The sequence below is a fragment of the Xenopus laevis genome, chromosome 5S (genome assembly GCF_017654675.1).
Source record: "Xenopus laevis strain J_2021 chromosome 5S, Xenopus_laevis_v10.1, whole genome shotgun sequence".
Taxonomy (NCBI): domain Eukaryota; kingdom Metazoa; phylum Chordata; class Amphibia; order Anura; family Pipidae; genus Xenopus; species Xenopus laevis.
Genome location: NC_054380.1, coordinates 33,555,998 through 33,578,755, shown reverse-complemented (window position 1 = coordinate 33,578,755; position 22,758 = coordinate 33,555,998). Strand labels below are relative to the sequence as shown.

Here is a 22,758-nt window from a genome sequence, read left to right as displayed (position 1 = left end):
ATTCAGTAATAATCATTCCCATTGGATGGATGTGATGTCAGTCAGCTGAACACCAGAGGAAGGGACATAATAAAAAGAAACATCAGAGGTTCAACTTACTACCCATAAGTCCCAAAAAGTGGAGAGAGGGCCATCATATGTAGGGAAAGGATCAAAAGAAGTATCCTCAATAACAGAGCCAAACAGAACCCCACTAACACACACACTCTGTATTAATGAGTGGTAAGAGGAGGCAAATAGGATTCCTGCATTATTCAGGTGCAAGGTTGGGAGTGTCAGGATATGCAGCCCACATCTGTGCCCTGTCCTTACTCCTTGTCCTAAATGTATATCAAAATTCTAGTAAGCAGTGAAGTCCATGATGTTTGCTCTGTATTTACATGGTATACACACACATCATCTTTATTTATTTCTCAGCAATAACATAAATATGTATCTATGTTGTAGGGAAGAGTTTTGCTGGTAAAGCAGTTCAATTAGAAGAATCCAGTGCAGAGGGCCATAGATGGTAAGTTTATGGAATACATAAATATATTAATTATATTTATTGTGAATATATTATTTATCCACTGCAATAATACAGCTGACCCTGCAAACACCAAGGGGGTATTTATTAAATCTCAAAATTTTCTCATTATATTAAAAATAATAATAATAATTAAAATTCGACCTAACGCCAACCACAATTTCGCTTAATTTACTTTTAAAAAAGCAGAACAACCGGAAAACAAAACCGCAAGACAATTCAAGTTTTGTCACTTTTTCAAATTGTCGGCCAAAAACTTGAATTTTAGAAAGAAAAGGCAGAAAACATCTTCAAATTGTAAAAGGGGACACCTACCATTAACTTTTACATGAATTCGACAGGTTTTAGCTGTAGTATTTTCATATTTGGATTTTTCACAGTTTTGGAGCATAATAAATCTCAAACAATTTGAGGGTTTTTTATTCCCTCTAAAAATGTTAGTTTTTCCCCTTACAAACTTGACCAGAAAAGTTTCAGGATTAATAAATAGGCCCCCAAATATTCTATTATGGGCAGCATGTTCTTGCTTTATGTGATTTGGCAGAATTCCAGACTGATAAAGCATCCATCCTACTAAGTACAGAGAACATCTGGGAATTAATAGGACAAGTTTGTTGGATTTTGAATAGATCCCATACCTGTATAGTCAGTCTGAGCTTAGCCCTGTCTTTCCCCTCAAATAAAGGACTGACTGTTTCCTAATAGATTTGAAATAACAATTTTTAATGTGCATTCCAATGCACAAGCCTGCACGTATAAATAAGTGCTGATTTTTGTTATGGGGCAGGTGGAAAACATGGAAAACCTGGTGTATATATCTTCCTCCCCAATGCTCATTGCAATTCCTCCTCGGGGGGGGGGGAGGAATGAGCCGAACTCTTTTTGGCTTTATTGCCTAAAAGAGTTGTTAATATCAAAGGGATGATAATCTGGGGTGGCATGGATAGGCTTTTTCACCCACAGAACAACCAGAACAAATCAATAATTGCAAGCATGCAATATAGTATCCATAACGATCAGAGAAAGGAATTCTTCATGCTAATTTGCTAAAAGTAAGGTATTTTGAGGAAAAAATAATGATAGCACCTGAGTAAGGTTTAATGATTAACCACATACATTAACTTATTATTTAGTAAAAAAACATGTAAAGGTCACCTATTTTGTTAAAAAAAAAAAAAATAGCCACAGGTCACAAAAAAACATAAAAAAGTTTTGTGTTCTTGAGTGCTTTGTTTAAGTAAACTTTAGTTCATATACTAGGTTTGGAAATGGCTTGTGTTCTCAATGGAAACAACTGCCACTGTTTTTTGTTCAAATTTGATGGAAATTGTTAGTTTGCTACATTGAAAATTACTTTAACAGGAATTGTGGCATAGTACCTAGTTTATCCCTCTCCCATAGAACAGTTTTTGGGGAACAGTAAGTTACAGCATAAAAAGGAGCCCCAAAATGATTACTTGCATTCACACCTAAAGACTATATATACTGAAAAGAGTAAAAGATCTGTCCAGTACTGTTAGGAGGTCTGGATACTGGGGGAGATGCCTAGGAAAGATTTGAGAAAGGTTTCTAATTGTTTTCCTAAGCAGAAGAACATCAGAGCAAACATAGGGTTTATGGTAGAGTAAATTTTACTTTCCTTGCCCCTTACTTTTTCTGCTGGAAAGGCCGAGTGTGGGCTCTTATGTGATAAGTAAACCTTTAAAATAAGTGAATGTAAAATTGATGAGGGGGCCACTCCAAGCACTTTTGCAATGTACATTCATTCATTATTTTGTTTTTATTCCAAGTTATTAAGAGATACATGTACTGTTAATATGAATGAAGCCCTCTACAACAGTGCCACCCGCTGGTCACCATCCCACCAGTCCGACCACCAAGCAGTCAAGGAAGTTGCCAGGAGAAAGAAAGAAAAGCCGCTCCGACGTTCTTCTGCCTAGGAAAGATTTGAGAAATGTTTCTAATTGTTTTCCTAAGCATAAGAACATCAGAGCAAACATAAGAGTTTATGGTAGAGTAAATTTTACTTTCCTTGCCCCTTACTTTTTCATTAAAGTTACAGTTCTGTAAATAGCAAATTATCATTGCATAGGTTAAATCAGGGAAACAGCAGGTTTTTGCAGTCCGCTACTAACTACTATCCTTTTACTAATAATTTAAACCTGATGGTGAAAATATCTGGTTTGATAACATGTTGTAGGGATGGGAAAAGCTTTCGACATTAATCATTGTCAGAAAGTGATGAACGAAGACTGTCAGCCAGTAGAGGGCAGCGTTACACTTGTACACTATAAGAAGTGTAATTGGTTTGATATGCGCTTCCGTTTATAGAATAAAGTACACCAACTTTTGTGTCCCCCAAATGTCTCAAAAGTTCCCTGTATTCTACAGGAATCCGGAGCCAAAAGATTTGTCCCGATATTGCGTTCACACCTGGCGATCGCTTCTTGTCTTTAAAATAAAAGAAAAGACAAAACGCAACAATGTGAAATATCGTAAGAGCCGGTATTAGGGCCCTGCTTAGTTAGTACTCACAGGATTTCCCAGACACGGCTACAGATAGAAACCGATCCGCAGTGTGGCAAAGCTCAACCCGTCCCTCCAAGCGGTGTTACTGCTCTCTTCACGGTATGTTGCGCTCACTATCTTTGCGATCTCGCTCCTGGACGCACTAGTTGCCTCGTGTCCCACAGTCACTAAAAAAAATAGTAATGGCATATAAATTCCTTATCTGTCCATGCGTCGCACTCTCTGCACCAGTCCGTGTGTGTTTAGTCCCCAGAGCTGGTCCCACTCGCGTGCCAGCAGTCGTTCTCCCTGTGGTCCGGATTTCGACCTCTCTGAAATCCACACTTATTCTTGGAGCAGCTTCACTGTTTCAGACGTACAGACTCCTCACTTACCTTACGTCTGAAACAGTGAAGCTGCTCCAAGAATAAGTGTGGATTTCAGAGAGGTCGAAATCCGGACCACAGGGAGAACGACTGCTGGCACGCGAGTGGGACCAGCTCTGGGGACTAAACACACACGGACTGGTGCAGAGAGTGCGACGCATGGACAGATAAGGAATTTATATGCCATTACTATTTTTTTTATCCTTACAAGGCATCTCTTATCCGCTAACTTATCCCGTGAGGATCTGACCCTGGTTGAACTAGGAAGTGGATGAGAAGACGCCGAGACTGTGGGACACGAGGCAACTAGTGCGTCCAGGAGCGAGATCGCAAAGATAGTGAGCGCAACATACCGTGAAGAGAGCAGTAACACCGCTTGGAGGGACGGGTTGAGCTTTGCCACACTGCGGATCGGTTTCTATCTGTAGCCGTGTCTGGGAAATCCTGTGAGTACTAACTAAGCAGGGCCCTAATACCGGCTCTTACGATATTTCACATTGTTGCGTTTTGTCTTTTCTTTTATTTTAAAGACAAGAAGCGATCGCCAGGTGTGAACGCAATATCGGGACAAATCTTTTGGCTCCGGATTCCTGTAGAATACAGGGAACTTTTGAGACATTTGGGGGACACAAAAGTTGGTGTACTTTATTCTATAAACGGAAGCGCATATCAAACCAATTGTTTTAATCTTTTAGGGACGGAATCCCTTTGTACTTTGCGCATCCAGTATTTTATTTTTGCGCAAGATCTATACTACTGTATAACTATAAGAATTGTATTTTGCCTTGGAATCTGAACATCAGTGATCCAATTCTTACCACAAAACAAGCACAAAATAGTACTTAAATAGTACTTAAATAGTCTTAATATTCATATAAATAACATACTATATAATAGTACAATAAAAAAACATTTTAATTTTTTTCAGGGGAATAGAAAAGAAAATGTCAAATCCATAACGTATTCTTCACACACTCAAAGTATATAAGAACATGAGTCAGTTTTACTTTGAAATACAATATTCACTTATTGATTAGGCTATGTAAAATGAAATTGAGTAAAAAGCTGTGTAAAATGGATAATTTATCAAGGTAAAATTGAGGTTTTAATGTACGCAAAACCATGAAATCATCTGCCGTCCACAAAAGTGTAAAAAAAAAAAAGCAGACTTGTAGGATAAATGAGAAATTCTGATGTTCTGGATCTAAAGTTGTGCCAACAACCAGATTGAAGATATATGAATTCCATGTCTGTGTTTCCTCATATTACTTTGTAAACTATATGATAGGCCAGCATGATAGTTAGGGTTTAGGGAGCACACACACGCGAACACACACACAAGCCATTATCCATAAACCCATTACGTGGAAAGCTCTGAATTATGGAAGGCTGTCTCCCATTTTATCGAAATAATCCAAATGTTTAACATTTTTTTCCTTTTTCTCTGTAATAATAAAACAGTACCTTGTAAATGATCCAACCTAAGATATAATAAATCCTTATTGGATTTAGAACCAGCATATTGGGTTTATTTATTGTTTACTAGATTTTCTTGTACACTTAAATATGAAGATCCAATTTATGGAATGATCCGTTATCTGGAAAGCGCCATGTCCTGAGCATTCTGGATAACCGGTTCTATACCTGGTTCCGGTGAAGACACACAGAGCTATTAGTAGCAGCTAATTGGCACAGCTACAAAATAGACAATAGTGATAATTGGCTTTGCTAAGACACTACGGAGCAGATTTATCCACGGTTAAATTAAAAATTCAAAATTAGAATTTTCAAGTTTTTTTATGGCCAAAACTGTCAAATTCGACCAGGTTTTTTAAAAAAAAATCAAATTCGATTTTTGAGATTTATCATAATCTGGCCCTTAAAGAACTCAAATTCACCACCTAAAACCTGCCGAATAGCTGTTTAAAGGGATCCTGTCATCGGAAAACATGTTTTTTTTCAAAATGCATCAGTTAATATTGCTACTCCAGCAGAATTCTGCACTGAAATCCATTTCTCAAAAGAGCAAACAGATTTTTTTATATTCAATTTTGAAATCTGACACAGGCTAGACATTTTGTCAATTTCCCAGCTGCCCCTGGTCATGTGACCTGTGCCTGAACTTTAGGAGAGCAATGCTTTCCGGCAGGCTGCTGTTTTTCCTTCTCAATGTAACTGAATGTGTCTCTGTGAGACATGGGTTTTTACTATTGAGTGTTGTTTTTAGATCTACCAGGCAGCTGTTATCTTGAGTTCGGGAGCTGTTATCTGGTTACCTTCCCATTCTTCTTTTGTTTGGCTGCTGGGGGGAAAAGGGAGGGGGGTGATATCACTCCAACTTGCAGTACAGCAGTAAAGAGTGATTGAAGTTTATCAGAGCACAAGTCACATGACTTGGGGCAGCTGGGAAATTGACAATATGTCTAGTCCCATGTCAGATTTCAAAATTGAATATAAAAAAATCTGTTTGCTCTTTTGAGAAATGGATTTCAGTGCAGAATTCTGCTGGAGCAGCACTATTAACTGATTCATTTCCTGACATTAAAATCTTTAAAATTTGAATCAAAGTTGATTCCATTCAACCGAGTTTAAAAAATTCTATTTTTTTTAAATTAAATTTAGATTTACCTCTACGTGTGTGTACGCATAGACAATTCTCAGTATTGTCTATGGCAGGGGATTTATTTTGGAATTTTGTAGGCACAACAAGTAGCTGCTACTAGTACCTTTTGGGTGGCAGTAATTTTACACTCCCTCACCTTGTTCCATGTTGAAGCAATGAATTCTGGGATGTGAAGGCCCTTTGCTTTGTGTGTATGGGTATTTACTTTTGGCAGATCAGATAAAGTTTATGCACCTTTGTTACATAACCCCAAGTAAATACGTTTATGCTAGAAAGAGGCTATTTCTTCTCTTTAAATTGCCACTGTTGTCTTCTGTGAAATAGAAAGTTTTTGTCTCTTATTGTGTTATGTAAAACTACTTTCAAGCATGACATGGTATAGAAATTCACCGAGTTTAACTACTGCACCATGTAAATAGCCTACAATAATTGTAAGGTTCAACAAGGAAGTAAAAGTATATTGAAATGTGTAGAAATAGCTCTTCCAAGTGAATGGTAAAACATAATATTGCATTGTGTGTATCAATGTGAAAAATGACAGGCTGCATGACAAAAAAAGCTGTAAGCTCTTGTCTTCTTACTCTAATGAAAAGATAACTTTCTGTAAGTTAGATTGATGCTTGTTCCATTGCGTGCTTTGGTCAGCTTTTATGAGATTTGCATGATCATATGTCAGTTTGCTGTCCAAACATGTAGTGCTTTCATTTAGTTCCTCTGATGTGTGATTTTAACTGTTAAACAAAGTACAGGTCCAGAACTGCATGTCCAGTTCATTTTTGTTACATGGCATAGGGTGGCTTTACTGCTTTTCAGGTACAGAGACTCTTTGAGACTAAAGAATACTACCCCTGTTCACCCACAACATCCGTACTGCAGTTGTATGTGCAAGACTGCCATCAGAAATCCTGGGTCCCATACAAAGTCAGCAGGGCCCTTCCCACCTCATTAATTATTGTATAGAAGAAAATAAAACACCAAGACAAATGTAATTTTAAAATCGCATAGTCTTTATTAAAAAATAATTTACTGAAACTCCGCTTGTGCTCCTCTTTAAAAAAGCCGGCAGGGCAGCGATCCATCGCACTGTGCTCAAAATCTCCTTCCCTGGCTATCTCCTATAAAAGGCAGGGAGGAGAAATCGAGTGCCGCACGTTGGATCGTCGTCCTGTCGCCTTTTCTGAAGAGGAGTGCAAGCAGAGTTTTGGTAAGTTATTTTTTAATAAAGACTTTGCGATTTTAAAGTTACATATGTCTTGGTGGGTTTTTTTTCCATTCTATACAAACAATTTTTTTTAAAAAAAATTGATGTTTCTGTTCCTTTAACCAAATGCTTAACTCGGGGCTCTGGGTGGTAGACCCAGCCAACAAGTAAAATGGAACCCCAGCCTCCCCTGCAGGGCAACAGGACCGCCATCAGAAATCGCAGGGCCCCGTACAACAAAATTTCCTGGGCCCCCTGGGCTGCACCCACCGCAAGCCCCACCTACAGGTCCACCCTTCCCATCCCCACAGGTCCTCCCCCCACCACACAGTAAAAAAACAAAAAAAATATTGGTGGCTAGGGTTCCCACATGTTAATAAAAAATAAAAAAAAATTTGTGGCCAGGGCCCCCCATTAAAAAATATTGGTGGCTAGGACCGCACATGAGAAAAGAAAAATTGGTGGCCAGGGCCCCCCCTACATATGAGAAAATTGGAGGCCAGGGCCCCTTAAACGTCCATGCCTTCCCGAAGTCAACAGCTCTCAGAAAGATGGGGGGTAATCAAGTAAGTGTGGCGTGGCAGGGCCCCCTACAACTCTCCCTCCTGTCCCCCCCTGATGGCTGCCCTGCAGGGCAACATGCCTGAACGGTAAGCCACTCCACCCGCCCCCCAACAAAACCTCAACCATGATCCATCCAAGCCACGTCCCACTCCCTGCAAGCCCTGGTCCATCTGTGACCAGTAAATACCAGGCAAAACCATGGAAAACCTCAGTACAAAACAACAGTCTGGACTTCTCCTCACTTATTGATGCAGAAAGCATAGTGGATACTGTCACAGGAAAACTATTTTTTTTCCAAAACACATTAGTTAATAGTGCTGCTCCAGCAGAATTCTGCTCTGAAATCTGTTTCTCAAAGGAGCAAACACACTTTTTTATATTTAATTATGAAATCTGACATGGGGCTGCCCCCAGTCATATGACTTGTGCTCTTATAAACGTCAGTCACTCTTTACTGCTGTACTGCAAGTTGCAGTGATATCACCTGCCTCCCCTCCCCCCCCCCCCCAGCAGCCTCACAACAGAACAATGGAAGATAACCAGATAGCAGCTCCCTGACACAAGATAACAGCTGCCTGGTAGATCTAAGAACAGTAAAATCCATGTCCCACTGCTAGGACTTCAGTTACATTGAGTAAGTGAAACAACAGCCTGCCAGAAAGCAGTTCCATCCTATAAGTGCTGGCTCTTTCTGAAAGCACATGACCAGGCAAAATGACCTGAGATGGCTGCCTACACACCAATATTACAACTGAAAAAAATACACTTGCTGTTTCTGGCATTAAATTTTACATGGTAGAGTGAATTATTTGCAGTGTAAACAGTGTAATTTATAAATAAAATCGACACCATAAAAATCATGACAGAATCTCTTCTAAGCTTCTAGACCCCAGTTCCACAGCATTGGCCATACTGTGAATATTTCCACCTTTACTAGGCAGGTTTAAACATAGATGGATCTTGAAGTAGGGTGCAGGGAAGGATAAAAGCAATGTAGTTGTTTGTGGTGTCTTTACCTAGGAAACAATACAGCAGCCGTATGCCATGTAACATACCTATGGGGGGATGTAATAAAAGTCTGAAACTTTTTAGTGACCAATGCAACATGGGAAATATTATAATTTGCGATAGTGTGCACTGTATGTAATAATACGTCTTACTGAAAAAGTTATGTTACGCCACCTTAAAAGTGTGCAATTAAAAAGACTAACAGAGAATTTTACGTTGCAAAATGCTCATTTTTTTATTTATTTTGCGAATTTGTATTAACTTTGCGAATTTGTATTAACTTTGCAAATGTTATTATTTCCGCTCCTCCTCCGTCCCAGTGTGGAGTTATTGATCTAGGTCTTTACTTGCTCTTCATTTATTTATTTTTTAATATATGCTATTTACAATTGCTTGCTTGCTCAGTGGTAACAGTGTTTTGTTTACAACCATCTTTTATAAATGTTAATGTAATACAATAGAAACTCTAGTGCAGGAATTCTTAGCTTATGGTCCCTTGTGCTGTTAGGAGTGGGGTCACCATGATCCCTTTGAAATCAGTGACAGATTCAGAATACAAAAATCTGTAATTGAAATGAGATGCACATCTTGTTGTGGAGCAGCAGTTCCAAACCTTTGGGTCTAGACCCAAAAATGGACCCCATGATCCAATCAAATACAACAGTGAAATGTCATCCTCTTTAATACAGAAAGTAAGGGAACACAGAGGGCAATTAATAACAAATCCGAACAGTTACAAATGTTAAGTGCCACACAAGAGGAAGGAGGCCCCTGGCCCATAAACTATGCTGTCATGCTTCACTGCAGATTTAACGAAAGCATATATAAAAAATAAACTTAACAGCAAAATAGTTTACAAAGAAAGAGTCAATGGCACTGAATACAGTGCTTTTTGGAAAGTTAGTCTTGAGTTTCATATATTTATTGGGCATACCTAGATAGTAACTGAGAGAAAAAAGAGAGAACATTCTGCATTAAATTCAAACCTTTTTGAGACACGTAGGATCCTTTATCAAGCACATCATATTAAAGGACAAGAAGTGAAAGAACACATTTCATTAAAGGGGTTGTTCATCTTCCAGAAGCTTTTTTTCAGTTTAGTTGTTTTCAGGTTGTTTACCAGAAAAAAACATTTTTCAATTACCGTCAATTCTCTACCAATTTTCCAAAATTGAAGTCTAAAATTGTATGTTCCTGTCCCTTAATGTTCTGGCAGTTTAGTAATCCAGGTGCAGATTCTGAACTGTTACATTTAATTGTAACAACTGTTATAATTTGCTACATTTAACTGATACATCTGTGGAATATTAGCAACTATTGAATCAATTCTATCAGCCGTCTATAATGAAACTCGGGGATTCTGCTCAGCAGGGCCAACGATAACAAATTTATTAACTTAATGTATCAATTTAGAACATTTATAGAGTCGATGACCCCCCGAGCTGCTTTAGAAAGTGAAAAATGAAACTTTACACTTCAATATTTGAAAATCGGTCACAAATAGAAAATACAAAGTAATTGGAAAGAAGTCTTTATTTCTGGTAAACTATCTGAAACCAACTGAAGTGAAAAAGCTTTTGAATATAAGGTTGGATTCTGTCATTTTATAGCAATATACATTTATAGCCATTTGGAGATTCTGTAGAATGTCAGAATCTGCCCCTATGTGTCACTAAAGCACACCCAATATTATTAGTTATAGGGCTACTGAAGCTGGGCTAGTACAGTTAGTTAACTATATAAAATACAGGTATATAACCTGTTTTCCAGTATGCTCAGCGTCTGTGGTTTTCCAGAAAGGATTTTTTTCTGTAATTTAGATGACCACACTTCAAGTTGAAGTTTTGCTGTCAATATGGATTCATGTAGCTTAATTACCATCAAATACAAAGTTTTACAGAGAAAAAGGAAATCACTTAGAATTAGAATTATTTGCTTGAATTTTAGTCTATGGGAGATGTTCTTCTTGTAATTTGTAGCTTTCTGGATAACTGACCCCATACCTGTATAGCATTTCTAGCCTTGTTGGTTTTTTGGCTTTGTTCTTCTTTAAGAAGATACGTTTCACTACACGTATAGGGCTAACTTGAGGTTCTGGCTGTACATATTCTCATCAAGTGCCAGTTAAACTAATCACAAGACCCAAAGCTGGTGGCAGATAAGGGACAGATAAGGATTTTTTTACTATCCCAGTTATTTAATTTATGTCCCTAAACTTCCTTAGGAATGTCTATTCTTGTTAAAATGGCCAGTGCATTTATGTAGGGAGAATACATGACAATCCTTTCAGACCACACATTGTAATTACCCTAACCCCATGGACTTATTCAGTTTTAACTAGTCCTATTTTATCTCCTTGTCACGCAAAGAGAAACAAACCCTACAAGATGCTGGATAATCCTGTGCACTTTTCATTGTTTTCTTTTTTAGTAGCAATCCGTTTAGTTATGGTATGTTGAGTTTATATGATTAGCTCTTGCAGAATAAAAAAAAAATCAAAAGGAAACTATTTCATCTTCAAGATAGGCTTGACAGTGAAACAACCACCACACTTTCTGGCCAGGTTAAATCTTTACAATAAAGCATCACACATTCATGCATATTGTTGTGATGCAGATTATTCACTTTTATTAGATGCTGAAATCACAGATCGCTCACAAGAGAGTTCCTTGCTTTTTAGGAAAAAAGTATAATTTGGACATAGTTTACTTTTTTCCCACCCTATAAAAAAACAGATTTACAGATTTTTTTTAACACAATCACTTCATTTCAGGGTCTCAAAAGTAATTAGACAAATTAAAAAACTGAAAATACATTGTTCATTTCTAATGGTTGAAAACCCTTTGCTGGCAATGACAGCCTGAAGTCTTGAACTCATGGACATCACCAGATTCTGGGTTTCCTCCTTTTTAATGCTCTGCCAGGCCTTTACTGCAGCGGCTTTCAGTTGCTGTTTGTTTGTGGGCCTTTCTGTCTGAAGTTTAGTCTTTAACAAGTGAAATGCAGCTCAATTGATGCAGATCAGGTGACTGACTTCAAGAATATTCCACTTCTTTGCTTTAATAAACTCCTTGGTTGCTTTGGCTGTATGTTTTAGGTCATTATGAAATGCCTCCCAATCAATGTGACTGCATTTAGCTGGATTTGAGCAGACAGTGTGTCTCTGAACACCTCAGAATTCATTCGGCTGCTTTTCTGTCCTGTATCACATGGGTCAAGAATATGTTGGCAAATGGCAAACCTGATTATCAAAAAAGTGTCACCTTCCATTGTCCAGTGCTTTAACCTCACAATTGTATTGAATTTAGCTGAGTATCAAGGATTATTTCTGTCTTGCAAAAAGTTCTAAAATTTGACAGACCAAATCCTAGTAGTTAATAAAATGGAAAGAAAACCCTCAACTATAAGTAGATATACATGACATGTATGTTTCCTTTAAAAAGCCCTACACAAAAAAGAGATAAGTACAAATCTAATTTGTCTCTTTTTCTTAATCTACATGAATATTTTTTAGTCTATGCTATTTGGTATAATGTTGTATTTACTGGATTTTATTATTGTGGTGTTTCCATGTGCATGGGCCTTACGTTATAGTTTAAACATTTAGGGGCAGATTTGCTAAAATTCTCACTGGGAAATCACTTTCCTTTAACAGTGCACATACACGTTTGTTTGTCAGTTTGTGTTTGTCTGCTTTGAGCCATCAAGTACCAATCAGTGGTTAAATGCAGGAGCAAATTTGGCCAAAAGAAAGAAGATAATTCTAATTTGAAGCAAGATTCCAATATACATTCATTAAACGTGTTCAGTGGTTTTTATGTTATTTGTCAGTGCAGCATTTGCAATTGAAGGCAGTATATTTCTGTCTCTTTCTGCACTGCAGTTCAATCTACGCTGAAACAATGTACCAGTCGGCAGGCTTGCATGTATCTTTATTGTTCTGTTAATCAGTTGGCTTTTGCTATATTGTTTCAAAAGTCAGAACCACCTGGGCATTTATTATAAATAAATATGAAACCATTGAAAATGTTTAATGTACAGATATGGGACCTGTTATCTATAATGATCGCGACCCGTTTTTTTGTGGATAACGGATCTTTCCGTAATTTGAATCTTCATACCTTAGGTCTAATAGAAAATCATGTAAACATGTAGGGGCAGATTTATCAAGGGTCGAATCGAAAATCTGATTTTTCAAATTTCTTTATGGTCAAAACTGTAAAATTCGACTAGGAGTTATTCAAATTTGAGTAAAGTTTTTTTAAAAAAAATTTAATTTATCCTACTCTGGCCCTTTAAGAACTCAAATTTGAATATTCACCTCCTAAAACCTGTTTAAGTCAATGGGAGAAGTCCAGGGATCAATTTGGAGTTGTTTGCAACCTTCCTGTGTTTTTAAATTCAATTCAAGTTTTTGTGCCGATTCCATTCATCCGAGTTTTAAAAATTAGATTTTACTAATAAATTTCGATTGATCGAATTTCAAATTTATGTTTACTGGAGTCTTTAAAAACTCACATGAATTCAAAATTCGACCTCTGATAAATGTGCCTCCCCATAAACCCAATAGGCTGGTTTTGTTTCCAATAAGGATTAATTATAATTTAGTTGGGATCAAGTACAAGGTACTGCTTTATTATTACAGAGAAAAAGGAAACCATTTGTAAAAAATTGGATTATTTGATTATAATGGAGTCTATAGTCTGTAATTCAGAGCTTTCTCGATAATGGGTTTCTGGATTCTATACCTATACAATCGAAAGTTGGTCAGAATTTCAATTTCTTTTTATTAGTCAAGTATTATTTGGGGCTTTACATCTCCTTAAATGCACAGTGGAAAATACCATACCTTCATTACCAGTGAGCTTCACATATCACTGAAAGATCTAGGGATACAGTAACAGCCTGTGTGCATCTTGAAACCCTGTGAAAAGGAAATACAGGCTTTGTTCTGTATTGTTTTTTGAGACAACTTGGAAGAACTGGTTCTTTAATGAAGGAACTCTATTGACCCTACAAGCTGCTACACCTCCTCCTCCTCCTGAACAGCCCTCGCACGCCACTGTTACAGCCGACAGGAGCACCGGCAGGATTAGCCAGATTCTTCTCACCGCTCTTTGATCACAGTCTGTATCCTTCCCCACGTTGTCTGACAATGTAGCCAAGACTCACGCAAGTCCAACCACAAAGTTTACATTATAAAGGACTGTTAGATTGCCTTTCACTGACCAAGCAATAGGGGGCTTCCTATGCGGATTTCCGTTCCCAAGTCACAAAATGAATTTTACAAGGAGAGGGGAGAGCTCTTCTTTATGAAGTTGTGTTTACAACAGGCTTTCGTTTAAGTGATTTATTTCAAGGTAGTGGGGAAAGTTCAGACTATCTGAGGGTTTGGTATTACAAAAGAATTGCTTAGCCTTGTTCACAATAAGTAAAGTCCTTGTCTGAAAGCTTTCATTGAGAGCATTGTATGAGAGACATATTGTAGGTTGGCATGGGAACACAATCTACATGTAGAGGCAGACACCAATGGCCGGAGCAGGAGTGGCAAATAACTAATAGGGGCAATAACATCTACATTATTAATGTGTAGGCTGTGCTATTATATCTCAATACTGTGCAGGTGGCATTTATGCAGTACCAACACATTAATGGGCAGATTTATCAAAGGTCGATAAATTTGAATTCACGTGAGTTTTTAAAAACTCCCATAAACTCCCATAAGTTCGACCAATCGAAATTTAGTAAAAATTTATATGAATTTGTAAAACTCGGATGACTTAAATCAACCCGAAAACTGGAATCGAATTCAAATTGAATTCGATTCGAATTTAAGAAACTCGATTCGAGTTTTTTCTCCGAAAAAATGTTGAATGTCAAGAAGGCAGCAAACAACTCCAAATTGATCCCTGGACGTCTCCCATTGACTTAAAGTGAAACTGACACTAAAAATTTTCTTTCCAAAATATTAATCTGCATTAAAAGTTACCTATAGGTCATGATTGTTTTTCGCTGATAGTTCTCCCTTGTCAGTAATTGTTACTTGAAGTTCCTAAACCTGACTGTTTTGCTAACCTGACTGTCTCTTCTTAACCTGTCTGTAAGAGTTTCTAATTGCTAATGAATTACTGCTGCACAAATATGGCAAGTCCCTCGTAGAGGAGCATGGGGTTAAGAAAGGTAATGAAAAAGCATCAGGCAAATACATTTATGGCAAAATTATAAATAGCATATAAAAACAATATTTTATGGTGTCAGTATCTCTTTACATAGCAATTCAGCAGGTTTAAGGTGTCGAATAGTCGAATTTGAGTTCTTAAAGGGCCAGAGTATGATAAATCTAGAAAATTTGGCTAAGTCAAAGTAAAATCGTTCGATTGATTAAATCGTTCGAAGAATTTCATCGAACGATTTTACTTTGACCGAATATGGTCAAATTAGATTAAAAAAACCTTTGCCTCGAATATCGAAGTAATGCAATTCGATGGTCGAATTTCAAAGTTTTTTACATTTCGAAATTTGACCCTTGATAAATCTGCCCCAGAGGCGCCTTGTGTGTTTATACAAAGACACTGTTGTTTTTGCTCCCGTTCCACATTGCCTGATGAAGCAGGAAATGCCTGCAAAACGCGTTGCAATACTGTTTTGTGAATAAACTATTACTGAAAATTACCACTTTCGTTGGTGTCTGCTTGGAGGAGGTAAGTCCACTACTACCTCCTCTGAATTACCCATTGGGTTTTTAAGTGTTTTTAGCTAATTTTATCCTTTTGGCGCCTCTGTTTTGTCTTACTAATTTATTTCACTCTGCTGAGCAGAATCCCTGAGTTTCATTAAAGGCAGCTGTTAGAATTGATACAATAGTTGCTAATATTCCAACGATGCTGCTGAGAAATGTATCAACTAAATGTAGGAAGTTGTAACAGTTCAAAATTTGCACCAGGATCGTTGAGCTGCCAGACTAAACACCAGAGACACAAAGATTATAGGGCAGATTTATTAAGAGGTAATTTGTAAATTCAAATTAAAATTTTAAGCTTTTTGGTCAAAATTCACCAATTCGAGTTGGGAATAATCCAAACTCGAATTTGAATTATGATATCATACCTGGACCCTGGGAACAACTCGAATTCGACTATTCGCCACCTAAAACCTCATGAGTTTATGTAGAAGTCAATTGCAGAGGTCCAGTGACCCATTTGAAGTTTGGAGAAAAAAATCTATTCGAGTTTAGTCAAATTCGATTCGAAGTTTTCGGGTTGGGAATATTCATTTGATTTTTAGACATACAAGTTTTTTCTTGAATAAGATACTTTTCGAGTTTCAAGCTCATTTGAGTTCATTCTAGGTAAAAAAAAAACTCTAACATTTTACCTTTGATAAATCAGCCCCTAAACGTTAAACGGTAAAAAATGAAAGATGGAAAGCAATTGAAAAAAAGTCTATACTTCTGGTGAACAATCTGAAAACAACTGAACTGAAAAAGTGTTTGAAATGTGAGCAACCCCTTTAACACTTTTGTTATATATTTTTTCTAGGTATTCTTTATTACAGCTTTTGTTTGACAATGGTAATCAGCTTTATTTTTAACTTTTAACTAAATATGTTGTGCTTTTTTTTTTCCAGGTTTGCAATAATGTGTGGCTACTTGTCTGAGTACGAAAGTGTACAGGATAAAATTAAAAATGGCTATCTCTTTAAGGTATGTTTTTAAAGGACAAATAGAACAAATTTGCACACACCATCATGTTTGTGACTGAAAATTTCTGTGAGTGCCTCCTTTCTTGCATGCTATTTTGCATATGTATTTTTGCATGTAGAAGAACACAAAGAAGTTTGTTTAGACCAAAGAGAATTGATGGCTAAACACAGGAGAACTGATGGCAAACCATCTGCAATAAAAATACAAACTCCTAAATCAAAAAAGATTTGTAAAGAAATGTAAAGAAAATGATAGGTCTAATCCAATTAAACCTCGTTTTTTATTCTTTTATTCAAACTATTTTTTTATTCCAATGAGAGAATAAAATAACACATTTGCCCTAGCAGAATCTGTGGATCTATACAGTATTACAAATGAAAAGAAATTAAATGGTGCAAAGAAAAAAATTATCATTTGTCTGAATGACTTAAAAAGACTGGATTTAAAATCATATACGGTGTCTCAATGTATTTTTGTTTCTGCTGGGTGGAAATGTAATTGGGTTTTTTTTTGTTTTTTTTTTTACAAAGAATAAAAAAGAAATGGTAAATTTTGCCATTCTGCCATGACTATATCCAGTTTTCGTGTTGGAGAGATTAAAATAAAAGTCATCGGAGAATATGATTCATAAATCAGCCATGCCATTTGGGATTTTTTTATGAACTGTATATATTTTCCTTAAATGTATGCCTCTGTCTAGCCTGAAATGTAAAATATTGTCTAGCTGTTGTGGTCAGCGCTGCCTAGCAACCATAGAGAACATCGAGAAGAATTAAAGGTTGCCTTAGTATACCAACAGTGTTGGACTGGGGTATCCATGGGTCCACCACCCTGGTCATGAGCTCTAGCACCTACAAACATAACATTCCCTCCCCCTGCCACATACTGCTTTTGTTCATTACCTCTTGCAGCCACAATTTGGGGTGAGAGCAACAGGCCTGGTTCAGCGAGGGCCCCAGGTTTTTTCCCAATGTCCTACCAGCCAAGTCCAATCCTGTATACTAAAGTCAAAATCATATTATGGGCAGGTACCTGTTCAAAGGTTTTCTGCCTACCCCTAGTCCGGGTCGTTCCCTCCCCTGCTCCTATCCTCCCTCCACTCGTCACTCTTCTCCCTCCCCTTGTCACTCCCCTCCCTCCGTCACAACCCTGCCCTTCCCTTAATCTCTATGGCAGATGCGCACTCTCGCCGGTGCGCTGTCGTGAGCATATGCGCGCTTACAAGGGGGGGGTAGCTGACCGGGCGCCTAGGGCACCTTGTCAGCTTGGCCTGGCCCGGAGGATCACATACAAGCGTGCCAGAGAAAAGTTCCGGCGGGGGAACACGGGTCTGGACCAGGGTACACGAGGAAAGGTAAGTGCTTGGCGCCCCCCACTTCATTGTGCCGTAAGTACGTGCCTCTTCTGCTTAGCCCTAATTCTTTGCCTGATAGCAATTCCAGGGGCTTCAAGGGGGTAATATATCGAAATTCGAATTTATCAGATTTTTTTTTAATTTAAAAAACTCTGACCAAACTAGAATCCACGATGTAACCTTACTTATTAATAAAGAAAACACGATTGAATCGGATCAGGGAAAAAAATTTTTTTAAGGCTTTTTCCTTAAAATTCAGAATTTTTTGATTTTTGCCAGAAAAGCCCAAAATATTTGAATTTTCAAGCTCAATCCATCGCAGACCACAGAAACTTCCAAATAAAATAGGGACCTCCCCATTGACTTATATAAAACCTCAGCAGGTCTGAGATGCCAGATGTTCGGATTCTGACTTTTTGCAGCCTCATAATCAAAATTTTCAAGCTTTTGACATTCAGACTTTAATAAATAACCCCCAAGTCTCAGAATCTGTTACTTTACATTGGAGCAAGACAAGCGAGGGTTTGCATTACACTGTTAAACAAAGGAGGTGGGAAACTAGTCAAAGGAGCATAGCGATGGGCTATAATGACTTGCCCTGTAATTCTGTTTAAAAAAGGGCAGGTATATTTTCTCTTTAACCTACTGTGGTTTTCATTATTTTCCCCATAACTAACCCTGCTCTTTTCTGTGGTTTAAGGCCTTAATAGGATGTCTATGAGGGGAAAACCCCTTTCAATGATTAAACTTTTGTGGAGTGCAAGCTTCATTGTTCTCATATTGTTCTCATTTCAGGAGCATCTGGATAAAGCAATAGAACTAGATCCAAAGGACCCTCTACAGTATTACTTATTAGGCAGATGGTGCTATGCAGTAAGTTCTTAATATTTTTTTAATATTTTGATTTTTAAGTAATTTTTAGACATCCTTACATTCCACTTCCTGTTTGCTAGGGTAAATTTGCTAATTGTTGCATTCACAATGGGATTTCCAAAATATCTACAAAACAGATTACAATGGATTTACTATTTCTTTATGAAATTACACCACATAGTAATCCAAGGAAACACTATGCCTGAAACACATCTTCAGATAGCAGGCTAAACCTCCATTCAGAAATACTCAAGCAAGCATTTTTTGATTGCAGGCACCCCTAGGACAAACTACCCCGTCACTGTTTTCACCCCTACTTTGTGTGCACATGTTTCATTGTTTGAGTCCAGAGCACTGAGAATTTTGTGCACAGGAGATTTATGGAGCTATCAGATTTCTTGCCTGGTCCCAGCACCAATTGCATCTAGGCAGTAAGCACCAGCACCAGATGCATCTAGGCAGTAAGCTGCCCCAGGCCTGGACCTTTGTGGCATTCTCACAAGTCTGGGCCGGTCCTGAATGATGGCAATACAGTATTCATCTAGAAAGTGTAGGTCATTGCGCTCCTACATCTGTGGCTGGCAGGGTGCAAAGTGCAAAAACGTTGCACCCTGCCCTGCTATTGTTACTCAGCCCGTACAATTTGCTATTGTCATCAATGACTTTGTCTGTCCAACCGTACGTGTCGGATTTATGCTCCTATAGTCCTCCAGGGATATAAGATTCTCAGCCACGATGAGTAAGTCCCTCTTGGATTTAAATAAATACTTACTCAAATCGAGCCTGGCCCCGAAGTTCCCCCTGGGCCTGACTTGAACCAAACAGATTCTCTCAGGAAATTAACCAGACAGCTTTATTTGAGGAATACATTAATACAGAGTATTACAATGCAGAGTATTAAATAATAGCTCACACGCCCTGAAAGCTCGTGAGGACGTTGGGGAACAATAAGCAATACAACAGATGACTATTTAACCATTTCTACTTCCATGGGGCTGATCCAGTGGCATCCAATCATCATTCTTGTTTTAGCATAACTGTGTCACTATTTCCATCTTAGGGACAGGCTCACAGTCTCAGTACAATAGCCAAATAAGGTGTAACTACTGTGTAAGGACAGTGTCCAGAATGGTATCTATGCTGTAGTTTCTGAAACTATATGTCTTGCTTGGCCTTGCACTATACTTGTGACATGAGACAACAGATGTATTCCTTGTTCTGTGCAAACATTCTACATTCTAATAACAGAATGGCCTTTAACCTTGAGCTTCTTCTACAACACAGCAATTCTGTAACTAGTGTTGTGTTCTATAATCTTTGTTCTTTGATAACCACTTATGGCTTAAATCTTAAACTCTGATATCTACAGTATGTACCCCATAAACAGGCCACTGTAATGACACAATGCTGTTTCATTATGTCCCTTACTATATACGAATCTGTGAAATCATAGCAATTCATGTTAGTCAGCCATTTTATTAAGTACATGTATGTCATGTGTAGCCATTACACCCTAGTTATAAACTACAACAACATTTCTATCAAATTTATTGTAAGTTTCATCCAAAATACTTTTTCCACCACTTATAAGCCCATCAGTGCTGAGGCATTTCCCAAACTAGTAAATAGAAAGCAGTGTTTTCATAATTACTAGTATCAGAGTGCCAACTGCCTTAAGATGCCCACTGGGCAATCCCATATTGTATCCCTAAGGCCAACCTGGAAATAATGTTTATTTGATAACCTTCCACTTATTCTATTTGTAGCGATAGCGAAAATTGTCAAAACAGAAGAAAGTGAAGAGGCTGATGCTCAGTGCACTGAACAACATGGTTCATCGGCAGATTACATTTTTAAACCTGTCTTGTTGAGACCTAAAATTTTGAGGTCTTACATATCTTTTTTCCCCTTACCAAAGATCTTTCTCTCTTCCACTTTCTCTGTCTATCTAGCATTTATGTAGGGGGTCTCCTTCCTTATTTGAACCCTTATTAAACCAACCTAATTCTTGGGTATTTTCTAAATGTGTTTAAAGCATTGCAATATTTCAAAACAAGGAGACGACTTGTACAATATTGTACGTAGTTATCTGCTCATAAAACAGGTTGTTACTGTCTCTGACTAATGAAATTTCCAACTGCAAAACATACTTAAGGTTAGGTACTAAAAATATATATCTATATTTAATACTAAAAGGAAAATTATCAGCCTGGATAACTCCCTGACACCTTAACTTGACTCACACAGCTCTTCAATTGGATGGTTTTCCTACTGAAAAGTGAATCACCAGAGTAATAAAAAGTCATTTGCACACACTGTCCTACTGTTCTGCAGTATGAAGTGATTTTTTTTCTCATAGATTGTTTTTTTTCTATTTGCTAAATTAGCCTCTAAAGTCCATCACCTAATAATTAGACTCTAATATTTATTTAGTTGTTGCTTATTTTTTATTTAGTGTTTAAATGGCATTTCCTGTGCAGTGGTTTTAGGGTGCATATATTAGCTCTTTAATTATTAGAGGTTAAAGCTTTGTTTCCATACTTTTCAAAATAGACTTTTACCTTACTGAAATGTTCTATGTATAGGTTGTGGACACTATACCGCTAATGTTCCAAGGTATAGCTAAACAGAAATTGCTTTATGTAACAATATGAAAATGATTCAGTTCACAGTATCTCAGAAAGCCACTTTCAGCACAATCATCAAATTTTAATAAAATAGTCTATATTTACCAATAGGCTAGTAGGTGTAGGTGACTCTGCCTATTGTACAGCACTGCAAAATACATTAGTGTTTTATAAAAAATATTTTAATACTGATGCCATTTCTGGTTATTTCTAAAAAAATTTCTGACAATGCGCTCCTAACATGGATGATCTTAGCAAAGTTTTGTCAGTATGTTACAGGCAAAGAGGAAGATACAATAACATTTAAAGAAAATTTAAAAATATTATTACAGGCACAGGATCAGTTATCCAGAAAGCTCTGAATTATAGAATGGCCATCTCCCATAGACTCTGTTTTATCCAAATTATCCAAATTTTAATAAATGATTTCCTTTTTCTCTGTAATAATAAAACAGTGCCTTGTACTTGTTCCAAACTAAGATATAATTAATCCTTATTGTAAGAAAACTAATTTAATTTATTTAATGTTTACATGATTTTCTAGTAGACTTGAGTCATGAAGATCCAAATTACAGAAAGAGCCATTATCCAGAAAACCCCAGGTCTAAAGCATTCTTGATAACAGGTCCCATACTAGTATTGTTAAAGTTATTTTAATTGTAGATATTATTATTATTATATATATCCATTTCTATGCCCTGCAGGTTTCTCAGCTATCTTGGATTGAGAGGAAAGTTGCTGCCACACTTTTTGGGAATCCTCCAACTGCAACCATACAAGAGGCTTTGCAGAATTTCCTCAAGGCAAATATATACATTTCACTAGTGTTTTTTAAACGTTATCTTCTTCAGTGACATTGTTTAAAAATACATACCTTTATCATACTAAAAAAATACAATTGTAAGATGTATGCATGTATGTATGGGTAAACAGCATGTTTGCAGGTACAAAGATTTGTAATGAAGCTATGTAACATCCAAATTCAAGCTTTGTATTAACTGAGAAAAGCAGAATTCATAAACATAATCTTCATAAACCATAAATTAATTGGTCATAAAAGCAGATTATTATAAATTATATTTAAAGATTGATTAACCTAATATGCCATTTTGCACCTAAAAAAGCAGGACCAGTGCATAATTGTTATTGTTGTATAAATTGCACATTAATTGAAATGTATTATTGATCTGGCTCAGTGTTCATTCCAAGTATAGTATAAATGTCAGAGACTGTCCAAATATTGACAAGCATTCCAATCTCCAATTGGTGAGTATCCCCCCTCTATTAAAATGTTGTATTATATAGTACAAATATCCATTGCATGCACAACGTTAACAGTTAAAATAGCCAAAAACTGTGAATATTAATTTAAGCTGTGTTTATGTG

The 22,758-nt window shown here is 37.2% G+C and overlaps 1 protein-coding gene across 2 annotated transcripts in view; it reads left to right on the top strand.

The window, feature by feature from the left end:
- Nucleotides 1-22,758, top strand: part of rmdn2.S (regulator of microtubule dynamics 2 S homeolog) — a 58,793-nt gene that overhangs the window by 20,726 nt on the left and 15,309 nt on the right. For both annotated transcript variants that reach the window (XM_018264505.2, NM_001094547.1), the window contains 4 exon segments: nt 448-508; nt 16,443-16,518; nt 18,668-18,745; nt 22,077-22,175. In XM_018264505.2, the coding sequence (XP_018119994.1) occupies nt 448-508; nt 16,443-16,518; nt 18,668-18,745; nt 22,077-22,175 (314 nt within the window).